Raw genomic sequence first — 27,331 nt, 5'->3', positions numbered from 1 at the left:
AAGTGGATTAAAGCTTTAGAAAACACCATGGTTCATTTGTAAGGTAGTATGCGACTTTCTAATACCCATCCCATTCCTTTGAATATAGCCATTGCATTGAGACTAGGCTGAAAAATCATCCAATTTTCATTCTAAGGCCCATTGTTTTGTTAAAACACACTTTGATCAAAAATAATAAAACTTTTCAAGCATTTAGCCTCAAAGATGAATGTTAATTTTAAAGAAAAATTTCAAAATTGTTTTTAAGAGCAAAAACAGTGTCTAATATACAAATTTAGAGATTAAATCTGGCATAAAACATGGTTATTACAAATAACTTGTGCAAATAAGCATCAATTTGTCTTACTCTTTTAGTAATGGTGTAGAATTTTGGAACAAGTAAATTCTGTATCTGCATACTTAAGTTTAATTCTGCTCTAAGCTGAACTTTCAGAGAATAATATATGCCTTTTGAAATTAGAACATTTCAATGCGTTTATAGAAAAATGACCTGCAAGTATCAATAAAATATAGACTAACAGAATAATGGTTGCAAAAAACATTTTGAACACATTATTTGAAAAATATTAAAACCATCTGTCTAACAATAACAACAGAAGTATTATACTTAAATGATAACAATTATGACATAAGTCTGTATTAAAACAAATTTGTTCTAAACCACACCTATACAATCCCAATGAACCCTACAGAAAGCAAATGGACAAAATTATAAACAACTACTGTATACAGTATTCAACATCAACTCCGGCCGGCTAACATCCTCTAATTGGTCAACACTATAAACACCTGCTAGGCTGCTACAGGGATATGTTGCATATTAAATCACAGGGTCTTCTACTGGTATTTATTACTATTTATAGTATTATAACGTGTATGTGATCCCTATAATTCATCAAGATGGTGCTTCCTCCGCTATGTTTGTTTCTTTAGGTTTGGGTTTTGGTTTATAGAACAATAATGGGAACATTCCTAATATACAGCCTATTGAGACTCCTATTGCTTTCCCCTGAAATAAACAAGCAAATAATTAGAATATTGACAATCAATTAGAATATTAAGCACTTAATTAGAATATTAAGCACTTACTTAGAATAAAAAGCACTTTATTAGAATATTAGGCACTTAATTAAATATTAGGCACTTAATAAGAATATTAAGCACTTATTTAATATATTAAGCACTTAATTAGAATATTAAGCACTTAATTAGAATATTGAGCACTTAATTAGAATATTAAGCACTTAATTAGAATATTAAGCAATTTTGATAGACATTGGGTCTGGAACAGACTCAATCCTTCCGACCTTGAAACATTTTCAAATCTTGCTGTGTTGGGCTTTTTTCTTTAGAGATCCTGTTTTTTTCCCTATGTTATACAAAGCAGGTAAATATAAATTATTCCACAAGATGAAGAAAAAAAAACAATAATCTACAGTGCAACTTCTGTGTAGTGGCCACCTTCAGAACATCACCTCTTTACAACAACCATATCAATTTTTAAAGAAGTAAGACTTTATAATAAAGTTAACCTGTCTAAAGCAACAACTCTTAGCAACAGTCAGAATTGTTGTCTCCCAAGGAGTGATTCACTGTAAAGGTTGCACTGTAAATTCAAGTATGTTTCCAATGTCTTTACGCCATGGTTATGCAAACTTTGCAACAAATAACATCTCAGTGTGGCTAAATTTAATAATTCATTTTTCCTGTACTTTGAATGCATTGATCTATACAATATCTGCTTCTGCTAGCCACAAATAGGGCAAGACTTAAATTGTACTTTTCAATATCTCTCATGTAAATCAAATAATGTCTGTACTTTCAACCTTTACATTTTATTCATGCTTAATAAAATGCTTTATTATATACATATAAATGAAATATTGAGAAATATTAAGGAAGTAAAATGCTTATTTTCTTTCTACGTAATTTCACTGTAAAAATTTATTTTATTTTTCTTTTCAATTCAGCCAGTACACAAAATTTAAAGGAAAGTCTTTCAAATCATAATGTTAAAGAGAACAAAAATTTAAATTATTAACAGAAAATTAAAGTTTTTTTTCTATATATACAGGATTTACTTTCATCTTGTTGTATAAAAATTATCATGTGGTATAAAAATAATCGTATGTAACTTGTGGCTGAAACATTTATTTTCATACCACTCAGAAAAAAAAAATAGATCCTGTATCTACAGAAAAAACTTGAATATCCTTAATATATCAGGTGAATGAAATCTACAATGGATACATTGATACAGTTTTAGTGGTTAATAAGAAACTTTACATGCAAATCCTGAAACATTTGTTATAATATTGACAAAACTGTCAGTGGAACTGCCCCATAGTTCTTCAAACAGACAAGCATAAATACAATTAATGGCAAACTGGTCTTACTATAACCTACTACAACGCAACAATCTTTGTAACAACAATGGTTTTAGTTATATGTAACCATGGTGATAGTGACACAAGAAAACTAGGAATCAGATTTCTAAGAACATTTTTGTATAATCTAAACTACAATAAACATGATAAAACGAAATCTGTCCATGTATATTTTCTGATTTAATTAAAGTATTATATCAAATGGTACAAGAATGATGTAAGTTCTTACTATATTGGAAGACCATCTTGTGGAAGACATATCAACTTGTTCTGGTGTGAGTGCCGGTGCTCTAACTCCAAACTTACTTGTTACCACCTCTACATAATGAGCAGTTCTAAAAAAATTAAACAAAATAATAGTTGAACAAGGCATTTTAAGGAAAATAAGATTCACAGAAAATCTACGAAAGACGATATCTTCCAATAACTTTCATCTCTTGACTTTCTCTATGATCTATGTAATATCCCATTTATTTATTTCCTTGTTAATTATTAAAGGAACATAACTAAAGTCCAAAGGCCTTCAAATATAAAATTTAAAATCGTTATAATTAAGATAAGATGGGGCACTTAAAACAGAAAGATATGCAAAAGATAATTAAGAAAATATACTCTGAACTATACTGAAAATCATATATTATATGCTATTGTTTGCCCATTTTCAATTGTTGGTCACTTTCATTATATGAGCCGCGTCATGACAAAACCAACATAATGCGTTTGCGACCAGCATGGATCCAGACCAGCCTGCGCATCGTCGCAGTCTGATCAGGATCCATGCTGTTCGCTTACAAACCTTATAACAAGAAGAGAAACTGATAGCGAACAGCATGGATCCTGATCAGACTGCGCATTAATCTTAAAAAATTGTTTCCGGTCCTGTCATGTCCAAAACCCTCAGTGAAGTCCCTTTATCAACCACATTTAGTGTTTGAAATTATTTTTTGTCCAATAGGATTGCAATATTTCAAATGAATCGTAACATAATTATTTACTTTGGTAAATCGGCAAACTATTAATCAGTCTAGTAAATTGACTGTTTATAAAAATAATTTAAAACACTAAGCCGGTTAAAGTTTATTAGTACGCATTTACAAAATTAAATTAGTCGCGCGGCTATGCGGCGCCTGACCAATTTAATTTTGTAAATACGTACTAATAAACTACTTAAATGTGAAAGCTGTATATAACATGAGTAATTTGATTATAAATAAAGAGTCTGCTTCAAGTAGAACTTCCTCAAACTCTTTAATTTATAAATTGTAAAAACTAAACATTTGCTATAGATGTATATCCATATCTGTGTATAATAACTGCTTAATATTTCATATTACATGTACATGTATATATGCATGTTCTCACTCATCACATCCTGTGTAATCATACACTAAATTACATCCTATATATCCATGTTCTTACTTAAACTTATCTAGAACATGAGTAGGGCATACTCTATATACAATCATGAATGTCCAGATGGCTATATTATACATGTACTCTACTCAAGATCTAGATAAAGTGTGAATTTTAATACTCCATTATGCAATAATGATTTTACTGGTATTATGATATTAACATATACAAAGTCTCCTATACCTCTGTAGAGAGGGACATTAATAATGTGCCTTTTTATTATATATGCTTTTTATTTATGATATGTTGTATATACGGTATCACATTGATGAGACTATAATAAAGAATAAAATAAATACATTGTATCTAAATTGTGTATAATGTTAGTAATTTAGTAAAAAAACTTCTTTTTATTTCATAATTAAAAAGTTTATAGTCAGTAACTTATAAAATGACTTTTTTAAAACAAATAAATCGTATTGTAAAATGTGTGTGTGTGTGTGTGTGTGTTTTTTTTATTCCTGTCTGTACTTTTTGGTTGACTTTTTAATTTTCTTATTCTAAGAAACAATTGTGAGGAAAATGGCATTCTCCTGTTGAACTTTTTCTTTGAATTTCAATTTGTTACTTGGGTCTTAAGTCATACCAACACAGACAATGTCATATGGAGACTTTCTAAGACTTAGCCTTCATTGGTGCAAGACCTAGTAGTACAAGAAGACTAATATGCCCTATTGTGCATTTACTTTAGGTATAAGATGGCATCTGAGTATGAATCTAATGAGTAGCTAAACTTTTAATGGCCTTCTTCCTGATAACTTATAGGGATCTTAACAAAGATTGGAGAGAAAAGTGATATAATAACAATATTAGTAGCTTACTGTACTCCAGCTAAATCTGAGATCCAGTTCCCCAGGGCAGCAGCTGAAATAAACATAAAATACATGTTTAATATAATGATAATACATAAAACTGATCAATAATTATTGTTATAAAATTGTTGTTTATAAATATATATAAATATTTTATTATGCTACATCAATAATATTTATACTATATCATTTAGATAAAACAATACAAAGTCATATTTATCATTATGCTTGTGATGTTAAGAAAAGTTTTTTGCAACTTCTATATCTCAAGTTTCCTGGAACTTAAATACACCAGCTACTTGTGTCATATAAGGAAACATAAAGTCTAAAGCTTCCTTCAACACTTCATTACAGGTAGAACCCTTAAGTTTTAAATATGGGGGAACTTTCTTGACCTGAACTAGCATAATTCTTGATGAACTATGTAGGAGTCTTCTTCTCTGCTTTTTGTCTGTTTAACTTTATTAGCCAATAAATGATCAAAGAGTATGAATGGATGATACATATGTATTTAAAATGAAATGAGCCGCGCCACGACAAAACCAACATAATGGGTTTGCGACCAGCATGGATCCAGACCAGCCTGCGCATCCACGCAGTCTGATCAGGATCCATGCTGTTCGCTTACAAACCCTATAACAAGTACAGAAACTGATAGCGAACAGCATGGATCCTGATCAGACTGTGCGGATGCGCAGGCTGGTCTGGATCCATGCTGGTCGCAAACGCACTATGTTGGTTTGTCGTGATGCAGCTCAAATATATACAAAAATACTCTAAAAAGTTGTTATTCCTTTAGTTAAGGTTAAGTTAAATAGCCCACAAAAGTTAATATAATTATTGAGTTGGAGTGGGAACACTTAAATAATTTAAATCTAAACAAAATTTCTGAAATTTGCTATGTCTACAGTAAAAGGTAACTGAAATAACCCTGAAAATATAGATAGCTTTATTAGTTAGCCTTGATGATATTGTCTAAATGGTATTGTCTGTCACTTTATATTTGGGAAATGTCAATTAGTCTGGATAATTTCAACATTCAATCAATCAAAACTGAGCAGCTGACAGTAATATAGTCTGTATTATGTGCAAGCACTCTGCTGGCTTAAAACTTATAAACTAATGGCACAGACTATACTTAAGTAATTATTTGCTGCTAAAAGTATAGAAATACTTTATCTCAATGATCTATTTATAGATCATAATTACATGAAAGAAAAAATGAAACAAAAACAAAACCACAAAAGACTTATAAAAATGCAGAATTGTTTTCATATTTAGACAAATTATATTATAGTTAAGATAAATTATATATTATACCTAAAAAATTCTTTCAACTTTATTCATTTTGGCACTTCAAAAATTGAACTAATAATGCCTGTCTGGAAAAAGACTAAAATTGTCATGTGATTGGTTTATTTCAAATTTTTAAATCCCATGTAGCCAATCAAATGTGTAAAAGCTAATCAGACTGGTTACTGAAATTCAAAACTTAATAAACCCAATGCAAAGTTTTGGTAAGAAATAACTTTTATTGTGTATCTCAGTCTATATAGTTACCTGCCATTGTAGAGATTCCAAACATAGCACCAAATTTAAACTCAATGTATTCTCCCTGTAAAACAAATAATATGAATTATTTCATTTTTAATAAAGATGGTATTCTACCAAAATAATAATTCTTACTCGAGACTTACAAATATTTTGGAGTTTTCTCAGCTAATACAGGGGTTACAATCAAACATTTAAAATTTCAACTTTGAAAATATTAGAGCAAAAAGGTTGATTATTCTATTGTACACTGTCAAGCTATAATGGTAAAAGTTTGTTCCAGGTATTACTCATTTGCTTGGATAAATCCATAATACTTATAATAACATCTATTAGAATCACTGTTTTAGAACTGCATCATTTACTTAAATGATTACTTTATAATACCATAGAATTTGGGATTGAACATACAATTTGATATGAATCTATGACAGTGTATTTGCTTTCAGAAGCACTTATGTAATTGGATCCGGCATGGAGAATCTAACGGTTTCACAGCATCAGTCTTCCAATTTCATTATGACATATTTAACACTCCTTAATTAAGGAATGGTTTGTAATGTTGACAGGTCTCGACTTATATATATGCCAAAACTTACACTCTTAAATTACTTTTCGTTTATATAACAAAAATTCTATCACATTACTGAACTGTTGTTTCACACATGAACCTAAATAAAATGACCTGAATGTTAAAAAGAAATCTGAAACTGTTAAATAATTATGACAAAATTCACATTATAGTGGCAAATAAATTTTTAGTTGTTGGCACTATCTTTAGTACAAAGATGTAATAAATGTAAAGTTGATGGTATTACATCTGCTTTAACCCTTTCCCCCATGAGCATATTGTGAAAAATGGCCGTTTTCACTGAAAAGCCTCCTGTTACAAGTTCAAACTGCTATGAAACTATGAAAAATGCTTCAATACTAATCAAACTTGGCACAAATGTTGACTGGACCATTGCCTTTGTAACGACATGCTCAGTCTTAAATTTCCTGTTACCATGGCAACGAGGGGACATCTCAAAATTGCCAAAAATCACTATTTTGCCTCGATTTTTTCCATCAAAATTTATTTTAAAGTGCTGCAACTTCTCAAGGGATTGAGATAGAGTCAAAGGCTTTTCAGCGTTGGTTAAACGTTACATTATGATCGACCTGGGGCCATTTTTAGCCTCTCACAAGTCCAAAATTTTCTTGGCGATGAGGGGGACTCCGCCCCCCTTCAAACCCCCCTAACAGAAGGGGGCACATCCCCCTTCTGGCAACCCTCTGATGTATCTTTTGGATGGGGGGCGGCGCCGAAAAAGTGCTCAATTTTTTTAGCAACATTTCTCAAACGAAAACTTATGTTTAGGGCCCAAATAGGACATTTTTTCACTATTTGAGGCCCCAAAAGGGGGGGGGGGTCGAAAGTGCGTTGTTTCGCGTATATATGTGGTAAAGGGTTAAAATTCAATTTAAGTGTTGGCATATGTACCATAGACTGTGAGTTACCCTGATTGAAATATAACACTTAAACTGCATTCAATATATTCTTTTTATTTTATGCTTTTCAGTGGATTACTGATTTATCCGTGAAAATTATATTTGGTAATTTCACAGTGAAAATTATCAAAATATAATTTCACTCTTTTCAATGACGAAACTACTTTTTTAAGATTTTCCCCATGTGGTACCTCAATTTTATTTTTGCTGACAATTCTGACAATGTCAGGCTGTTTAAAGAAAAAGCAAAACTGAAATTGATAAATAACTTAAATGTCAAAAGTAATAAAAAGAAGAAAACTTACTTCTATTCATTCAAATTCATGAAATTCCAATCACCAAATTTCGTTTTTTTTGTTTCATTTTGACAGTCTCAAAAATACATTCCTTCCCCATGCAAAACTGCTCTTGATGACATTTGGGCATATTAAAGTATCCTACGAGCAATAACTGCCGTATGCTTTATGAAAAATTGAAAGCATTGACAGCCATAACTCGAAGAATAAGTTAAATCAACCCAGCGTTCTTGAGCAGGTTTCCAAGTTTTCCATTTTCCTAGCTCCTTTTCTGAATGTTTTCACATCTGTCAACACTTATTTTTTGTCTGTTACAATCCTCAAATAAGTTTTCTTTCTTTTAAAAATGTGTATGACTAACAAATCCAAATTATATCCCTCTGAATCTTACACAATTATTTTCCTCCCATGAAATACACAACTTTAAAAAATGGCTGCCGCTTACAATTTACAAAGCCAGGTCTAATATAAATTCGCACTAAGTAACAAGAACGTCGAAAGGAGGCCAGACTGATCATGCTCTACAAAGTCATCAACAACAAGGTCGCTCTAGACAATTCACAACTCATACCATCCAATTCCACATCTACAAGAAATTCACACAACCTAACCTTCAAGATACCCTACTGCCGTACACAATACCGTCAACAATCTTTCTTCCCACGTACCATCAAAGACTGGAATAGCCTACCTCCAGACACTACGTCAGCCGGTACAGTTGAGTCATTCCGTACTCATCTGTCCCAACTCTATATCTAAACCACACTCTTGTCCGTTTTTAACCTGCACTGTATATATTTCTCACTATTTTTACTCTTTCTTTCCGTCTTGCGCATTAACCTGGCAGTAAACTTCAGTTAGTTGAAGGTGGCCAGTATATTGGAAGAAGAAGAAGAAGAAGAAATATGGATGGATGGTTGGACCTTTTCTGCTACAAGAATTGTTTGTTTTTATTATCAAAACAAGCGATCATTCATATTTTTTTAATAAAATTAATAAATATCACCGTCATTTAATGTTGATTGGCGGACTTATTTTTCAGCTCAAGACTTCCTTTTTTTTTTAATGAGAAATTCCGAATAAATGGGGCTCTCAATGGGGGAAACAGTTTTAATATTAACGTTAAAATTATGGAAATTTCGTTTTAACTTGTTTTTAAGCATAAAATAAAAAGAAAATTTGTCTGTTTGTTGTGTAAGATGTAATTTTATTTCATCTCGTGAACTTTAAAAACAGTATTCTCACTCGTGGCTTCGCCACTCGTGAGAATACTGTTTTTAAAGCCCACTCGATGAAATAAAATTTCATCTTACACACAAACAAACAAATATCCTCTATATATTATAAAGAGTGTGAATGACTAAATGACTAAATAATCTCACATCATCTAGTGTATTTCTTCTTAATATATAAAACAGTGACAAAAATCCTTAACTTATTTAGGTATGTGAACACAAGCAGCCCGCATAATTATTATGCAACATATGTTTCAACAAACAACAACCCTGTCACTAATCAATACACGGTTCCCATTCATTCCCTGAACAAATCATTACCATCATCATATCATAAAAGGCTGCTTCCTCTGGGAACTACAAAGTTTGCTTGTCTTCTAATTTTTATCTTATGGAACAAAATAATGATTTTGATAAAAGCGAATGCTCTTAATTATTTATAAAGGGAGGTAATTAATTATAATGGTGTGTAATCATGTACTTTTATCCTTTTATGATGTTCAGATTAAAGGCCCATTACTCATTAATGCCATCAACCTTATTACTCAAAAAATCTTTATTATATTGGTATCTTGTAAAAGTTTTCACAAAAATACTTATGTTCCATATATACATGAACTATCTTTTGCTCTCTTGGCTAATGGTATAATTTTAGTAAAATAAGTATTTTGTATGGAAGTTAAAATACTTCTTTGTTTACATTTTGCTACATTAACAACACATTATTGCACCTTCAGTGCTATTTTCTCCAATTGTTAAACATGTATGCTCTTAATCAATTACTAAGACATTATTTAACACATGGTTGACATTTCTAAAGAAATTAAAAAAATATGAATTTCTGAGGCATATATAATGTGCCTTTAAAAGTTCAACTTTATAGATGCATAATTATAATATATTAATTCAATGTCATTTACATTTGAAGATTAGAATGTGACCTGGCAAATTTAAGGGAGCAAATATTAAATGTGTACCTGAGAAGTTCATTTTTGTCAAAAGTTCATCTTTTCTTTTATATGTTACACATGAAGTGTCCTTAATTGTGAGCTTGTAAAAGTCAACTGTCAAGTCTTATATAATCACTAACCCTTACCACACACTAAATATCTTTAACAGACTTGTCCATCTTTCATTTTGAATACTTATTCGTCTTAACCCTTTGAAATTCTATGCTTGCATATCTTAAATGAACCTGTCCATCTGTCAACCTGGACAAAATCATTCATAATATCGAAAGAAAGTTTCCAAATATGTAGTAATTGAATAGTAAGAACATGATTGTGTAGACCATGATGCCAGACAGTTGATACAACATTGTACATGCTGGCTCATTTTGGTCTTCACTCAGGTAATAATTAAGGTAGAATCTTTAAACAGCTGCCAGAAATTGTTTAAGGTTGCAGCCAGTTAATATTATAAAAAACATCATAAAATGTTGTTTCATTCTACAAGAATAAAGTAAAATATTAGATACTACATGTAAGATGATGACTGTGTTCTTTTATATACAATGTATATGCAAATCCATTTTGGAAAATATCTAATTTATACAAAAGCCTCTGATCTTTTATTTGACAATATGGTTTCTAGCACAGATTGGAATTGTCAAATGATTATAAATTCATAGAATCTTCATCTTCAAAGACCGAGCATTTATCACAGTATTTATTAAACAATCTGCAGTGTGACAGATTGGCAATTTTGAAGGGTTGTAAATTATGAATTCATGTATCCTCAAATTACTCCTACATTGTTGATGACAGCAGTATTACAGATTTTATGCATTTATTTTAGCATCTAAATCTTAAACCCTAAGCCTAGCTGCCTGGGTGACAACTGATTCTTAGTAACTCACGTGACCTGAGTGCAGACCAAGGTCAGCATTTTGTGTGGTTCACGGTCTGCACTGTTTGCTAATTAAAAAAACATTTATATAATGTCCATCCATTGGTAAAAGGTAGGTGAACAGGTAAAAATCAAAATAACTTGGCATTTTGTCATAATTGTGTTCAATTTTAGATCTTACTATGAAAAACTTCAACAGCAATCCAAACCAAGGCTTCATATAAGCTTGCTATATACATTGTACCAAATTTGAGCAAAATGTCATTTAAAGTCAGTTCACATTTTGAAATTTTCCCTAAAAATAATTTCATTCAACATTATTGAACAATTTGAAATCATTCTTTCACATAATTTGATCATTTCCATAAAAATGAGAAAATTATTAAATTCCAGACAGACTTGATTCAGGCATTTAGATTATTTTGGAAAATATTCAATAGCAATATTTGACTGATGGCGAATACACAAAATCATTGTTATGGTAACAACATATTTTTTTGGGGTAACCTTTATAAGTTGGTTTTCATATGTTATTCATGTGCCTAAAAGTAAAAATTAAAATATATATTTTCTGTCAAAACTAATATCTGGAAATCATTACTGGTCAGGGACCAACATTATCGACAATCAGACACTTTTTGATCATTTTTCCATGCAGATTTCATACTTTACTTTAAAGCTAGAGATCTGAAAATTTGACAAGGTACAGCTAGGTTCTTACTAACGGAACTAGTTAGCTTATTTCTGATTATGTTGACACTTATATCTGAGGCACATCAAGGAGGGTATCAAAATTACCTAAATTGTCTAAATTTACTACAGTACAATGTGTCCAGACAGATAAGCTATGATGCAGATTTAATTCAGATAAAAGCCAATGGGTGTTTAATATTTTTTATTTTTAACATGATATACAATATTTCAGCAGCAAATGCTTAAAGTTTTTTGGATATCCTATCATTTACTCTGCAAATGATTATAGCTAGTGAAAGATCGAGGTCAGGTTAAATCACTCTTGCAGCCAAATTTTCAACGTCAACATTCTTGAAATACTCTGACTTTAAAATATAACTGTTTAGATCAATTGAAATAAATTTAATGACTTAATTATAGAAAAAATATGCATTTATTGTTGATTAAAATATGACTGATATATTGATAACCACTGAACAAAGAAAAATTAAACTAAATGGGGCATTTTTGGGGCCGTCCGGGTCAGGTGGTTGTCCGGTGGTCCAACACCAGTAAACTGTAAGAATTATATATCTATAAACAATGTGATTCACAATACAATTTTACAAAATGTTAATATTTACAATATATTGTATAATTATTCATTGTATTTATTAACTATTTTTATAAGCTTTACAATCCTTAACCCTTAAATACAGCCAGATCATTTAATGTCGGCATGCCCCTGTCATCTGATTATTATATATGTCAAATTGCACTGTTTGCTTTTCTGAGTCAGTACATATTTTAAAATTTTCTATGAAAATAATATATGGTTCAGATTTGATGATGGACAAGTCCGTTAAAGATGGAAAAGGAAAAGAAACTGAATTTATTCACAAAAAATGAGCAATAATTATTTTGTATAAATCTCATTTTTTCCCCTGCTACATGATAATCCTTTCCTGCCATGGTAAATCAGGCACCTGACAATGTACAATCAAAAGTTGTATTAACTTAATGCCCTGAGACAGTACAACAATGAGTATTACAATCTGCCTCCTAATTGAAGTCTTAAGACGAAAATCAATCAGGGAAATTACCCTTGACTTAAGCCCGCACTACTGCGAAAGGATATTAAAAACAGAGAGAATCTAATTTAGGTGACTGTCTTCTGGCATTTCAGAGACAAAGTTGCCTTTGATGATTGGAGTCTGCCGTAAGGTAGCAGGAAAAAAAGTTCTTGTCACACTGTTGCTTTACCATTAACTAACATCATTATAGTGGATTATGTCTCATGTTAAGACAATTTTTTATCCTATCTACTGTTGCAGCAGTGTCTACATGTTTCTGGCTTTCTGAGTCTTCTGAGTTTTAAAGGGACTCCACCGCAGTTTTTTTGCCATGATGGGGATGGAAATACTTTTCCGAGATTTGTGGACCAATTGATTCAATTGTGGACAGATAACTTGTGTGCAATTTTTCAGATCATTATCTCTCGCTGTTTTTCCAGAATAATCTTTTTTTTTGTGTGTAACTGACCAAAAATAATTTAATTACAATCGTAACAAAAATTTCACTAAAATCAGGCTATATTTTAGTTGCACAAAAAATGATAATCAATTTATTTCTGAGTAATATTTCTTATTTATTCTTTGCAGATTTTTCTATTTTAAGTCTCTCACTAGATTTGTGTACAATGTAGTATTTTAGTGTGTTTTTTTTTACCTCAGTGGAGCTCCTTTAAATTGTAATTTAAGACATATAAAGACATCTTCCTCAAAGGCATTATTTCTGATTTTCTTATTATATATTTAACATGACAAAATTCATTCAGTATTACCTTACTAATTAACACTTATACAAAAATCACATCTCTTTTTCTGGTTACCATGACAACCATCAATTTTAAGCCGCTTAATTTTCCTGTTCTATCCCAATTATCATATATCTTGAAACAAAAAAGAAACCCACATCAGTCACCAGATCTGAAATGTGATATTTGGTGTTTCAAGTTAACAGCTAGATTAGCATTCAGTGTATATAAATACATTTCAAACATAATCCTCTAAGAGAGCACGTAATGTTGCTGTCACAAATGCATTTATTTTCAACATTTTAAGAGGCTTCCTTAGAATATTCTAAGGACCGTCATCTTAACATACCATTTGCAGATTTGTCACAATGGAAGAAATTTGTATCGATCAGTATTGTAACAATATTTGGGATGAGTAAATAATTCAATATTACATGTATTACATGACTTTTATATTAATTATAAAAATAAGATTTTAAAAGTGTATGCGTACTTGAAGAGCAATCCCCTAATTATGTGTTAGGAAATATATTTAGATTGACATACTCAGGGGCACAGCTCTAATATGAGCTCTAATGAGCTGAAATATACAAAATAACATATTACTTTTTATGAGACTTCTGTCAACAATTGCTAAGATTTCTGCACTCTATCGAAAAAATGAGGAAATTATGTGGACATTCAAAGATTTTCAAAAAAGTGATTTTAGTAAACATCTTTTTCATAATTATGCCGAGAAAAAGGTGGAATTATGAGTCAGAAAAAGAGAATTAGCAGATTTTCATCACTTCTAAGACAATGTGGAATAATTACACTGAGGGCCAAAACTTAAATTTAACCTTTGTGCGCTTCCAGACTTTGATATATAAAATCAATTACCTTGGAATTGCTGGCTTAAAAGAATGCCAAATTCAGAAATGTGTGTTTTATTAAATATCTGGAAGCTCAATGATATGGAGCAAGTTTGTATCACAAAGAGGGATCAAACTGAAAATCAACTGTTCCAAAAGTTACAACCAGAGTTCTTTAACATGACTATGCACTGCTCACAGATAAAAAGAAGGTGTCATCCCAAAGAATGTTAACAAAACTTTAATAGAGTAGTAAGAGAGAACTAAACATGCATCTAAGGCGATGGGTTTCAGTCAGACAGTGTTACCAACTACTGTGCATCCACTATTTCATTTCTTATAATCCTAAACAAAAAGCATAATAAGTCTAAAAACATATCTTATACAGCAGATAATGCCTTTTCACTCCTTATGGAAATTTTGCACAGAACATTATCTTTAAATAAATTTGTATCTTTCCCATAAAATGGTAATCAGGGGAAAAATCCTTATAAACATCTTCAGAGAAAATTACTTTTTGTCATTAATAATGAAGGAATCATGCTGTGCTTACAAAACATGATAAATTGCTGAAATTATCAGAAAATGCCGGTGAGACTAAAGCATATGTCAATTATTGTAGAGATTGTGATGGAATATAAATTACTTACTGCTAAAATCATCAGAAAGTTATCCAGGAAACCAAACCCAATAAATGGTAGAGCATTGTGAAGACAAACTGAAAAAAAAATAATAAAGAAACATAAGAATAATTTAACCCTTATGCCAATAAATTTTTTAAATGGCCAGCTTCAATTTTTGAAACAGTGCATTATCAATTTTGGGGATATCAAGATGATAATTTGAAATTGGCCCACCATAGGTATATAGCCTAATCAGTTGTATCAATAGATAAAGCATTACAGCATGATATATTCATGATGAAATTTATATCTAGAAGTAAAATTAAAACAGTAAAAGATAAAGATTTAATTTGTCAAATAAATTTTGGACAGCAGGTACAAGCTGTACTTATTGCCTCAGTTAATTAACAGGTGTGACACCTTTTTTTTTCTCTTTTTTCTTGCTTTTTCTCTTTTTTATTTGGGGGGGGGGGATAATGCATTTTATAGCATAAAAGTCAGTACATAGCAATTGTTCTCAAGTTTGGCTTAAAAAAAATTGCCTTACAGCAAAAATTTAATTGACAAAAACAGTAAGTGATATGTTATCAATTTTACTATAATTGGTTAAATGCTTAGAATGTACTGTACAGTTATGTAAGCTAATATGGAAAATAAATCTTAACAATTAATATCATGTTTTCACTTTATAATTTCCAGATATTAAATTTCTGTACTCTAATTATAATACAATATGATACATTTCAATGTAATGTAAGATAACAACAATTCTTGTTCACAATTTAACTGATTAATTGAAAACTAAAACTTTCTGCAGATAATAAATATATAGTTTCATAGAATTATTTTATAGAGTATTATGATATAGCAATCCTTTTTCAAAAAATAAATTCTTGATATCTCTCAAGAAATATAATTCATATCATAACCACTGTAACCGAAAAGGACGGAGATTTCTATTGTAGGTGTACTAGTTAAATAAATGACTTGTGAGCTCCAATGGACATCATGATTTGCACATACAATGTAACAGTTATTGTATATATCAGTTAAATGACAAACAGGAATTTGAATTTTGAATTTCCAATTCCCCAAGGTAAAGACCTCAATTTAAAGAACTGTGATAAAAGATGGTAAAGTCTGCCTGCATGCTTGATATCCCTGCACTGCAATCTGGACAGATCATTTACTATTTTTGGCACTCACTTCCATGCCATTGCAAAAACAAAAGAAGTCTAAAAAACATTTAAGCTCTGAAAATTCCGTGCTCTCCTCTACACTGTCACAGAAGTGGGAGGTCGGTCTGACAATTACATTATTGCGCATTATTAAATAAGATCTCATCTCAAACAAAACAGCACTAAACCCTACAAAATTGTGATATACATGACAGACCTAAAACATTTCTGCCTGGGGAGTACGAAACCACTTGTAATCCTTATGGAGATATAAAAAGATTTTCCACCAGACTAAATATGAAATTTATTACACTAACATTTCTGCTACAAGGCTATTGCAGTCTCAATCTGTACATTTATAAGGAGGCAAATTATAATCAGACAGATATCTTAAACTTTACAACATTCAGGGGACATTAGCATTTTAAAAATTAAGAAATTATTTAGCAGCTTTAATTCAGATAAACTTCTAAGATATTGTCTTGTATTCCATGGATGGCATGCAATTATATCAACATAAAGGCATAGATGTGAGACCTATGAATTGTCTCAATTAAATATAGGTGCAATGCTGAAAATTAAAAGGTATGGTGATGGTCTTGCAAGTTTATTATACAAGGGGATAATTCACACAACAGTTAAAGAAAGACTGACAAAACATTATCATTCATAAGATTTGGGTCTTCTTTTTTCTTTTCCAGATCAGATTGTGTGTGGTCTTGCAAAACTGACCTAGGAAATCATCTTTTTTGGAAATTGTCTTGAATATGGAGTCTTAGGGTAACAAAATTAACATTGACTCTGAGAAACTCCAGATAGTCAACCTGCATTACAGTCATTGTGAGCTGTAACTTTAACATATTGATACTTTCACAATTTAACTTAGTATTATACATGTCTGTGTCATTAGTTTTGCTTTTAAGGCATGGTATTGCTTATGTTGAAAAAAATTGTGGGTCAACCCTTTTGCCAAATATGTTTTACCATTGTATTGTTACTGTCTTTACATGGTATCTGTTAACAAACTTTCATTTTTTTTGGCAGTAAAATATGTTTAAATCATGTTTTGCTTTGAGTTTAAATTGATATATTTCTATAAGACAAAAGAGCAAAGAAGAAAGCTTAGCAAATAATTTTAGCACAGACATTTTCTCCATAAATTCTGTTTAAAATTATGCTTAGCTCAATTATACTCTTTCCTAGAACACTTCTAAGAAGATCAAATAAATTTCTAGATAACATATACAATTTTCAGATTGGTCTATACTTTTTTAAAAAATATTTAGAACTGGCCTGACAATAATTGTTAATTACTTTTATATCATTAGAATTAGCTATACATGTTTTCAATAGAAACATTACCACTTATTTCATCACTGAATCCAATCTGTGGAAATAACTTAATGGACTGAATTGGAGTTAACACTGGAGTGGGCCTAAAAATGATTAAAGATATCAGCAAAAATCAAATAACTAGAAAGCCAAATAAAATTACTGTTATAATCTGTCAGGACAAAATTGTGTTGCCTAGTAACAACAAATGTTTCAGGAAATTGCAAGAGATATGATGCAATAAAAGCCAAGTTCTATTAGATAAATGAATTAAGAATTACATAACCACAGTAACTGAAGTCACAGCATTTTGGAATTTAAAACCCTATAACAAAGTGTAAAATTATATAAAGCTAAAAACATGGCTGTCTGAGTATCAGTGACAAGTAAGAACATCTTTATTTAGCATCAGTGACCTTAGCTGCCACCTATTTGACCTGATAAAACATCCAAAAGCAGAGGTCCACATATTGTCAATCAGGTACCATTGCAGGTGCCAACATACCAAATCTCTGATTTTATCATTGGACTCTGTATGTTACGGCCATCAAAATAAAATTTCAGGGAGCACAAAAATGAATTCAGACAACAAATTCTTTCTGAAAAGAAAAACTTCAGCCATTATTCTCATAAACAAGACTTTGCTGAATATAAATAGTGGTCAACATTATGATGATGCTGAAGGACATCAACTACAATGTACATTATTTAGTCAATGCATGCCTCAGTCTAGAACCTTAAGTTAACAATAGAGGATTTACTGCAACTTTCTTTGTGCATTAACATATCTGCAGATGCATGAGGACTCATTTTAAGCCAGAGCCAGCAGGGTAAGGGATTTAATAGGTCTGAGGGCTTCTACAAATGTTAATGGCCTAATGCATGATGAAAGGTGCATTATGAAAGCACTATTCTTGCATGCATCCAAATCAGTTATTCAGCGTTTCATTATTTGTATTTTGTTTTTGCATGCATCCAAATCAGTTATTCAGCGTTTCATTATTTGTATTTTGTTTAAAGAAACCAATTGCTTGTTTGATGCTTTCCGAATGCTTAGCATGAACTCATTTGACAGTTATGTTTAAATAATGTAACTACTCAACTGGGGCTAAAATGGCATTAAGCTGTTTTTATATTGCGCCCCGAGTCACGCATATTAAAAAACATGAAGCAAATTGGCATGTGGCTACCAGAATTTATCCATTTATGCAGGTTTTGTCCTCTGTTAATGTAAATTGGTCAGTGCAGTTTTTATGCAAAAACATTAATTTTACATTAAATTTGTTGCTTAGTTTAAATGTCTTAATTGTCAATTACCACTAACAGACATGCCAAAGGTCACACTGGTATGTTAAAATTTTAGAACAAAAACTATAAATCAAATAAAGTGTATTTGATTTCCTTTGATTTTGTTCTAACCAGAAATATGTTAATATGACTTTATATTCCATCAAAAAGATTTCATTTGGTAAAATGGTTAGGACTGTATCACTATGGAGTAGACTGCAGGTGCTTTAGGGTATATTAGTCATTTAAACTCTGCATGAGATGGGTGTGCAATAATGAGGCTCCTAAATTAGATTACTTACCTTTTTTCAGCTGGTCTGCAGTTGGAGGTGAGTGTGTTATCTCTGAAAATATACATCAATAATATATTAATTTATCAAACTTACAAAACTAATCTCAGATTTACATTCAAAAATAAAAGAAAATAATCTGAAAGTTTCATTTTAGATACTCATTTTCCAGTTATCTTAAAAGTGTTTAAAAGGCTTTAAGTACATGTTTACAAGTGATTATCAAGATTTTTTGATTTCATCTGAACAAAAAAAAGTCTTGAATTTGCTTATTTGTGTATCATTCTTTTCTTGATATTAGTAAAACAAATGCCTTAATACTGAAAACACCTGTACAAATCAGAGTGAAAACTTTTTGAAAAAATGTTTATTGCAGTAAGAATTTCTGATCATTATCCTTAATTATCACTATAAGTATATTGAACAGACTTAAGTCAACTTGCAATCTGGACAAAAACACATACATCATTTTTAGGGAAATTTTCAAATTATAAATTATGTACAGACTTAATAGGGAATGGTGCAGACATGATGATCGACAGATGGTACTGATGTGTCCGCTGATCTTGGTCTGCATGACAAAATGGTTAAATAAAATATTACATACAATAACATGTAAATCTTCATTATAACATTATGCACTTAACAAAAAAAAAAATAACCATAAACCATGCAGGTGAATTTAAATGCCAAAATAATGTTTTTGTCAAATTTGTGCAAGAAAATAGTATGGTCTTAATGTATATTATGTCATATTCATGTATTGCATTAGCCTTAAAATGAATCTGAGTGGTGCAATTATCTTCAACCATGCACTTAACTGGTAGTTGTTTACGGAAGCGTCCTGGTGCCAATTCATAATGTTCTATAAAAAAATAAACTCCTACGTAGGAGATAAAAAAGCCTAATTAGGAGTTTGTAACTCCTACGTAGGACTTTTAAACTCCTACGTAGGACTTTATAACTCCTACGTAGGACTTACAAAGTCCTACGTAGGACTTTATAACTCCTACGTAGGAGATAAAAAAGCCTAATTAGGAGTTTATAACTCCTAGGTATAACTTTTAAACTCCTACGTAGGACTTTTTAACTCCTATGTAGGACTTTATAACTCCTACGTAGGAGATAAAAAAGCCTAATTAGGAGTTTATAACTCCTACGTAGGACTTTATAACTGGCCTACGTAGGACTTTTTAACTCCTACGTAGGACTTTATAACTCCTACGTAGGAGATAAAAAAGCCTAATTAGGAGTTTATAACTCCTACGTAGGACTTTTAAACTCCTACGTAGGACTTTATAACTCCTACGTAGGAGATAAAAAAAGCCTAATTAGGAGTTTATAACTCCTACGTAGGACTTTTAAACTCCTACGTAGGACTTTATAACTCCTACGTAGGACTTTTAAACTCCTACGTAGGACTTTTAAACTCCTACGTAGGACTTTTTAACTCCTACGTAGGACTTTATAACTCCTACGTAGGACTTTATGACTTTATAAGAAATTCATACAGAATGCTTTGCAACTCTCAACATTCCAGACCGGTATATCGGCGAAGGAACAAGACACTTACCCCCCCCCCCCCCAAATCTTAAATATAGAGGACATTTCACCTTTGGTTCATACAGAATTTATTTAAGTTTGATTGTGTATGAAGCTATAAGCTTATAGACACACTTTCGAATCCGTTCTTGGAACCAACCAGTACGTACTTAGCAATGAGTGTAAAGTTTCTTGCTCAAGGAAACAACGGCTTGCGCCTAACGGGGTTTGAACCCATGTGGCTAGCGATCATTAGGCTACTAGTCACACGGCCATGCCGCAACACTTCACCTTTTAATAAAGTGTCTCAGGTTTCTGTGGGGTAGTGACGTGTCTTGTTCCTGCTCCGTAAAGTTTAAGAAGATAACGGTTTGCGGAGCATTATGCATGCATGTGTTTAGTAATGAATTACATTGTATATCCTACTTTGAACAAAGTTTAACCCATACATTTTGTGTACATGTGTATAATAAATATATCTAAACGTACATAATACAGAATCATCGTTTAATATATGCAGAGAATGACAAAATCATCTCTGGCTACAGACTAAAGGTATTTACTAAAGTGGCTTGCCATAATTACAACTTGACACATATGAGCCGCGCCATGACAAAACCAACATAGTGGGTTTGCGACCAGCATAGATCCAGACCAGCCTGCGCATCCGCGCAGTCGGATCAGGATCCATGCTATTCGCTATCAGTTTCTCTACTTGTAATAGGGTTTGTAAGCGAACAGCATGGATCCTGATTAGACTGCGCGGATGCGCAGGCTGGTCTGGATATGTGCTGGTCGCAAATGCACTATGTTGGTTTTGTCATGGCGCGGCTCATATAATTTATTTTCCTACATAATATGCTATCTTAAGTTAAACTCTAGCATACATGTCCGTCGAACTCTGTGCTTTCAGTTCTTTGATATGTATTCTACGTAGGAGTTATAAAGTCCTACGTAGGAGTTTAAAAGTCCTACGTAGGAGTTATAAACTCCTAATTAGGCTTTTTTATCTCCTACGTAGGAGTTATAAAGTCCTATGTAGGAGTTATAAAGTCCTACGTAGGACTTACAAAGTCCTACGTAGGAGTTTAAAAGTCCTACGTAGGAGTTACAAACTCCTAATTAGGCTTTTTTATCTCCTACGTAGGAGTTATAAAGTCCTACGTAGGACTTATAAAGTCCTACGTAGGAGTTATAAAGTCCTACGTAGGAGTTTAAAAGTCCTACGTAGGAGTTATAAACTTCTAATTAGGCTTTTTTATCTCCTACGTAGGAGTTATAAAGTGAACACATGCATGCATAATGCTCCGCAAACCGTTATCTTCTTAAACTTTACGGAGCAGGAACAAGACACGTCACTACCCCACAGAAACCTGAGACACTTTATTAAAAGGTGAAGTGTTGCGGCATGGCCGTGTGACTAGTAGCCTAATGATCGCTAGCCACATGGGTTCAAACCCCGTTAGGCGCAAGCCGTTGTTTCCTTGAGCAAGAAACTTTTTAATACACTCATTGCTAAGTACGTACTGGTTGGTTCCAAGAACGGATTCGAAAGTGTGTCTATAAGCTTATAGCTTCATACACAATCAAACTTAAATAAATTCTGTATGAACCAAAGGTGAAATGTCCTCTATATTTAAGATTTGAGGGGGGGGGGGGTAAGTGTCTTGTTCCTTCGCCGATATACCGGTCTGGAATGTTGAGAGTTGCAAAGCATTCTGTATGAATTTCTTATAAAGTCATAAAGTCCTACGTAGGAGTTATAAAGTCCTACGTAGGAGTTAAAAAGTCCTACGTAGGAGTTTAAAAGTCCTACGTAGGAGTTATAAAGTCCTACGTAGGAGTTTAAAAGTCCTACGTAGGAGTTACAAACACCTAATTAGGCTTTTTTATCTCCTACGTAGGAGTTTATTTTTTTATAGAACATTATGAATTGGCACCAGGACGCTTCCGTAGTTGTTTTATACGATGATGATGCCTATAAATAACTGTGACATTCAAATTTGAGCCGCGTCACGACAAAACCAACATAATAGGTTTGCGACCAGCATGATTCCAGACCAGCCTGTGCATCCGCGCAGGCTGATCTGAGGATCCATGCTGTTCTCTTACAAACCCTATAGCAAGTGGAGAAACTGATATTGATCAGCATGGTATACTGATCAGACTGCGCGGATGCGTAGACTGGTCTGGATCCATGCTGGTCGCAAACCCATTATGTTGTCGTGACGTGGCTCATTTTTTTTTCATAAACAGTAGGTAAAATTGAGTTTCCTAACAGATCAACTATTATAATTTGTGAATTTTCTGCTAGCATTATCTATTTCTTATCAGATGGTTAACAGATAAATCTTATCACTATACAATTTTTTGGGATAAAATGTAAAACAGGACCAGAATAAATGGCTAAAAGTTTAAAGATTACGCAGAAAATCACTAAATTATGTATTTTTATCTCCTTTAATTATCAGTGAAATACGTAGCCTTAAACTTCATTAAAGTGGTTTCTTAGACATGTGTCAGCAAATCTAATTGATATCAAATATGATAAACCAATTTATTAAATTTAATATACTGCTAAAACATCTGCTAGAATTTCTTCTTAACCTTGAAACAGAGGCAATTTTACTTAAGATAATCAAATTCACATTTTTTTTTCACTGTTTACAGGGACTTCACTAAGGTTTTTTGACATATTTTTTTGAGATTTATGTACCATTTGATGAGGGACTGGCTGGACCAACAACTTGTACATTATGTTGTATGCAAAATTTCAGTTCATTCTCTAATTAAGTCTGCTTTTCCAGAAAAATCATTTTTATTGCTCAAAAGACTCAAAAGAATTAAGACACTTAAATAACTTAATAAACTGGCTAAGAATGAAAAAAATAACAATTCTCAATTAATTTTGAGAATAATTATTTCTTTAAAATTATCTTTTACATGTATAGAATTCAAAGTTTTTATGTTTATGCTTTTTTGACCTCAGTGGAGTTCCTTTACATAATTATGTAAGCACAATAAGATAATATTATGTTGTGTCTTGCATGTACCACAACAAAATCACTCTTGCCCCCAAAAATAATAAAAATCTTCATGGTTTTCTTTATGAAATAATTTTTTGTGGTAATAATAAAAATTGAAAACTAGACACAGAATTATTTTTCTTGGAGTGGAGAAGTCTAAAGGTTTCTAAAATCATAATTTAAGGTCTGGAAAACAGTTTACAGAAAATTACTGTATAAATTAATTATTGTAGCTTTAAGAGTTACACTGTAATGTTAAGGGACTCCACTGAGGTTTTTTGACAAAAATTGACAGGACTTGAAATAATTTTTAGAGATTTAATTTAATGTTCCATTTGATGTAGGTCAGACCTAGACCAATAACTTGTGACACTGCAAAGTTTCAGATCATTTGCAGACTCCTTTTTTCCAGAATAGTTTATTATTGTAAGTGTGAAAAATGACCTAAAACTCTTCAGAAAAGCATTGCAATGCTTTTCACTACATTTGGGTCAAAAATAGCACAAAAAATATGATCTGCAATTTTTTTCTGAGCATAATTCTCAATTATCTTTTGTATATCTTTCTGTTTGATGTGCCACAGGTGATCTAATTGTGAGAAATTCAAATTTTATACTTTTCAGGCTTTTGGACCTCAGTGGAGTTCCTTTAATGACTTAAATAATGTCTGAGACAATCATTTCTCAAATGGTTGAAAAACATCAACATTGTCTCCACCATTGTCTGTGAATACAACAAGATTATAATAAACCAGTTGTGTTATTTAATTACTGCACCTGTTACAATTGTCATTTTGTCTAATAAAGAAAGCAAATCTGTTCATACTTTTAAGTATTATGTAAGAAGAAATACTGGTAAAACAATTGTCATTTTGTCTAATAAAGAAAGCAAATCTGTTCATTATACTTTTAAGTAGAAGAAAAGAAGAAATACTGGTAAAAAATATATAAATATATAGGTGGGCTGCATGCAGTTGTAACTCAATATATGTCAGCCATTAGGATAATTTTGCTAAAACACACTTTTTTCAAAAATGCATCAGGTTCAGACAAGATTATAATATGTTCAATAAATACCCTTCTTTGATAAATCCCTGAAATAAAAACTTATCTGAAATATTCTTAATTAAAAAGAAAGTATTGTAATTCAGGCTCGAGAGTGTAATTCAAAAGGTTCTTTCCAAATAATTGAGTGACATTCAAATGTCATAGAATAATTGTGATAATATTTCACTTATTCCTAAGACGCTAATAATGTCTCAACAGTAGGTATTGGTTTCTGGTAATTAATATTTGACTGATTTATGCAAGATCATGTCTGTCAAATGAGAGTTTTTTTTCATCTTTTACAGCTAGGGGTTTATAAATTAATATTGTTTCAATTTCCTTAGTAATAAATTATTGATGAATTAATTTTAAGTCAAAATGACTCAGCATTAGATCAATTAGTGTTCAACATCATTTTGCAAACCAATGTAGTCACTCAACTTATTAAAACAAGAGGGCCATGATGGCCCTATATCGCTCCCCTGACCCATAAACTGCATCCAAGCAATGTCTTAGACAAGCATCTTGACCAAGTTGGATGACAATTGAGTAAAAAATGTGACCTGTAGTGTGTTAAAAAAGGTTTTTCCATATTTGGACAGTGTGACCTAGTTTTTTTTTATCGGGGATGACCCATCTTCGACCTTGACTTAGAAATCATCAAAACAACCTTCCCGACAAATTTCCAGAATATTTAGATTAAAACTGCAGCCACTAGAGTATTAACAAGATTTTTCTATTTTTAGCTCCTGTGACCTAGTTTTTGACTGGAGATGACCTATCTTCGAACTTGACCTAGAAATCATCAAAACAACCTTCCTGACAAATTTCAAGAATATTTGGATCAAAACTGCAGCCACTAGAGTGTTAACAAGATTTTTCTTTTTTAATCTCCTGTGACCTAGTTTTTGACCGAAGATGATCCATCTTCGAACTTGACCTAGAAATCATCAAAACAATTTTCTGACAAATTTCCAGAATATTTGTATCATAACTGCTGCCATTAGAGTGTTAACAAGCTTTTTCTATTTTTAGCTCCTGTGACCTAGTTTTAGACCGAAAATGATCCATCTTCAATCTTGACCTAGAAATCATCAAAACAATTTTTCTGACAAATTTCCAGAATATTTGGATCAAAACTGCAGCCACTCGGGAGTGTTAACAAGCTTTTTCTATTTTTAGCTCCTGTGACCTAATTTTTGACCAGAGATGACCCATCTTCGAACTTGACCTAGAATCATCAAAACAAACTTCCTGACAAATTTCGTGAATATTTGGAATCAAAACTGCAGCCACTGAGTGTTAACAAGCAGAATTAACATACAGGCAAACCCAAATATTTTGGTCATTTTGAACTAACAATTAATATATTAATCAACATCCATAGAGAAAGATAATATATAAATATTAAAAATATAGACAAACTCAAACATTTTGGTCATTTTGAACTCACATTATAATAATCACAAATGGTATAACCTGGTTCTGTACAGTAGTAATGTAGCATGGTTTATGGTAATGTTTGTTTGTTTGTTTGATTTGGTTTTACGTCACACCGACACAGTATAGGTCATTTGGTGACGTTCCAGCTTTTACTGGTGGAGGAAGACCTGAGTAGAACCACAGACGTTCCGTAAGCTAGCTGGATAGCTTCCTCACATAAAAGAATCCAAAGTCCCTGTCTGATTCGAACCCACAGAGGTGAGAGCAAGTGGTTTGAATTCAACGACCTTAACCACTCAGCCACGGACACCCCCTTATGATAATGTAGCACAGTTCTTTCACAAGAAGCATGTGCATGGTTCTTTCACATTGTAGCACAGTTCTATACTGTAGCATGGTTCCATAATAATGTAGCATATGTAGAATTATTCTTTAATATTGTAGTATTAGTTCTATACTATAGTATGGTTCTATAATAATGTAGCATGTGCTAAGCATGTTTCTTCAAATTGTAGCACAATTCTAATTTATTGTAGCATGGTTCTTTATTAATGTAGCATATTTAGAATTATTCTTTTTATATTGTAGCACAGTTCTATACTGTTGCATTGTTCTTTAATAATGTAGCATACTGTAGAATTATTATTTAACATTGAAGCATAGTTCTATACTGTAGCACTGTTCTATAATAATGTAGCATGTCTAGAATTATTCTTTAATATTGTAGCACAGCTCTATATTGTAGCATGGTTCTATAATAATATAGCATGTGCTGAACATGGTTCTTTCATATTGTAGCACAGTTCTATACTGTAGCGTTGTTATATAATAATGTAGCATGTGCTCAACATGGTTCTTTCATATTGTAGCACAGTTCTATAGTGTAGCATGGTTCTATAATAATGTAGCATAGTGTAGAATGTAGCACAGTTCTATACTATAGCATGGTTCTATAATAATGTAGCATGTGTAGAATTATTCTTTAATATTGTAGCACAGCTTTATATTGTGGCATGGTTTTATAATAATGTAGCATGTGCTAAGCATGGTTTTTTCATATTGTAGCACAATTCTATACTGTAGCACTGTTCTATAATAATATAGCACGTGTAGAATTATTCTTTAATATTGTAGCACAGCTCTTTGTTTAATCATGGTTCTACAATAATGTAGCACAGCTATTACTATAATG

At 31.8% G+C, this 27,331-nt stretch overlaps 1 protein-coding gene across 1 annotated transcript in view; it reads right to left on the bottom strand.

Moving 5' to 3' along the window:
- Positions 1-207: 207 nt before the first annotated feature.
- Positions 208-27,331, bottom strand: part of LOC132738820 (transmembrane protein 65-like) — a 36,547-nt gene continuing 9,423 nt past the window's right edge. The window contains exons 2-7 of the mRNA XM_060726425.1: positions 19,095-19,136; positions 15,023-15,090; positions 6,173-6,227; positions 4,622-4,664; positions 2,617-2,722; positions 208-1,009 (exon numbers count right to left, since the gene is read on the bottom strand). Of these exons, the coding sequence (XP_060582408.1) occupies positions 896-1,009; positions 2,617-2,722; positions 4,622-4,664; positions 6,173-6,227; positions 15,023-15,090; positions 19,095-19,136 (428 nt within the window). The 3' untranslated portion in view covers positions 208-895. The remainder of the gene's footprint in view (positions 1,010-2,616; positions 2,723-4,621; positions 4,665-6,172; positions 6,228-15,022; positions 15,091-19,094; positions 19,137-27,331) is intronic.

Source organism: Ruditapes philippinarum, unplaced genomic scaffold (assembly GCF_026571515.1).
Source record: "Ruditapes philippinarum isolate M1 unplaced genomic scaffold, ASM2657151v2 ctg2412_1_1_1_1, whole genome shotgun sequence".
In the NCBI taxonomy this organism is placed as follows: Eukaryota; Metazoa; Mollusca; class Bivalvia; order Venerida; family Veneridae; genus Ruditapes; species Ruditapes philippinarum.
This window is presented reverse-complemented; position numbering and strand designations above follow the sequence as displayed.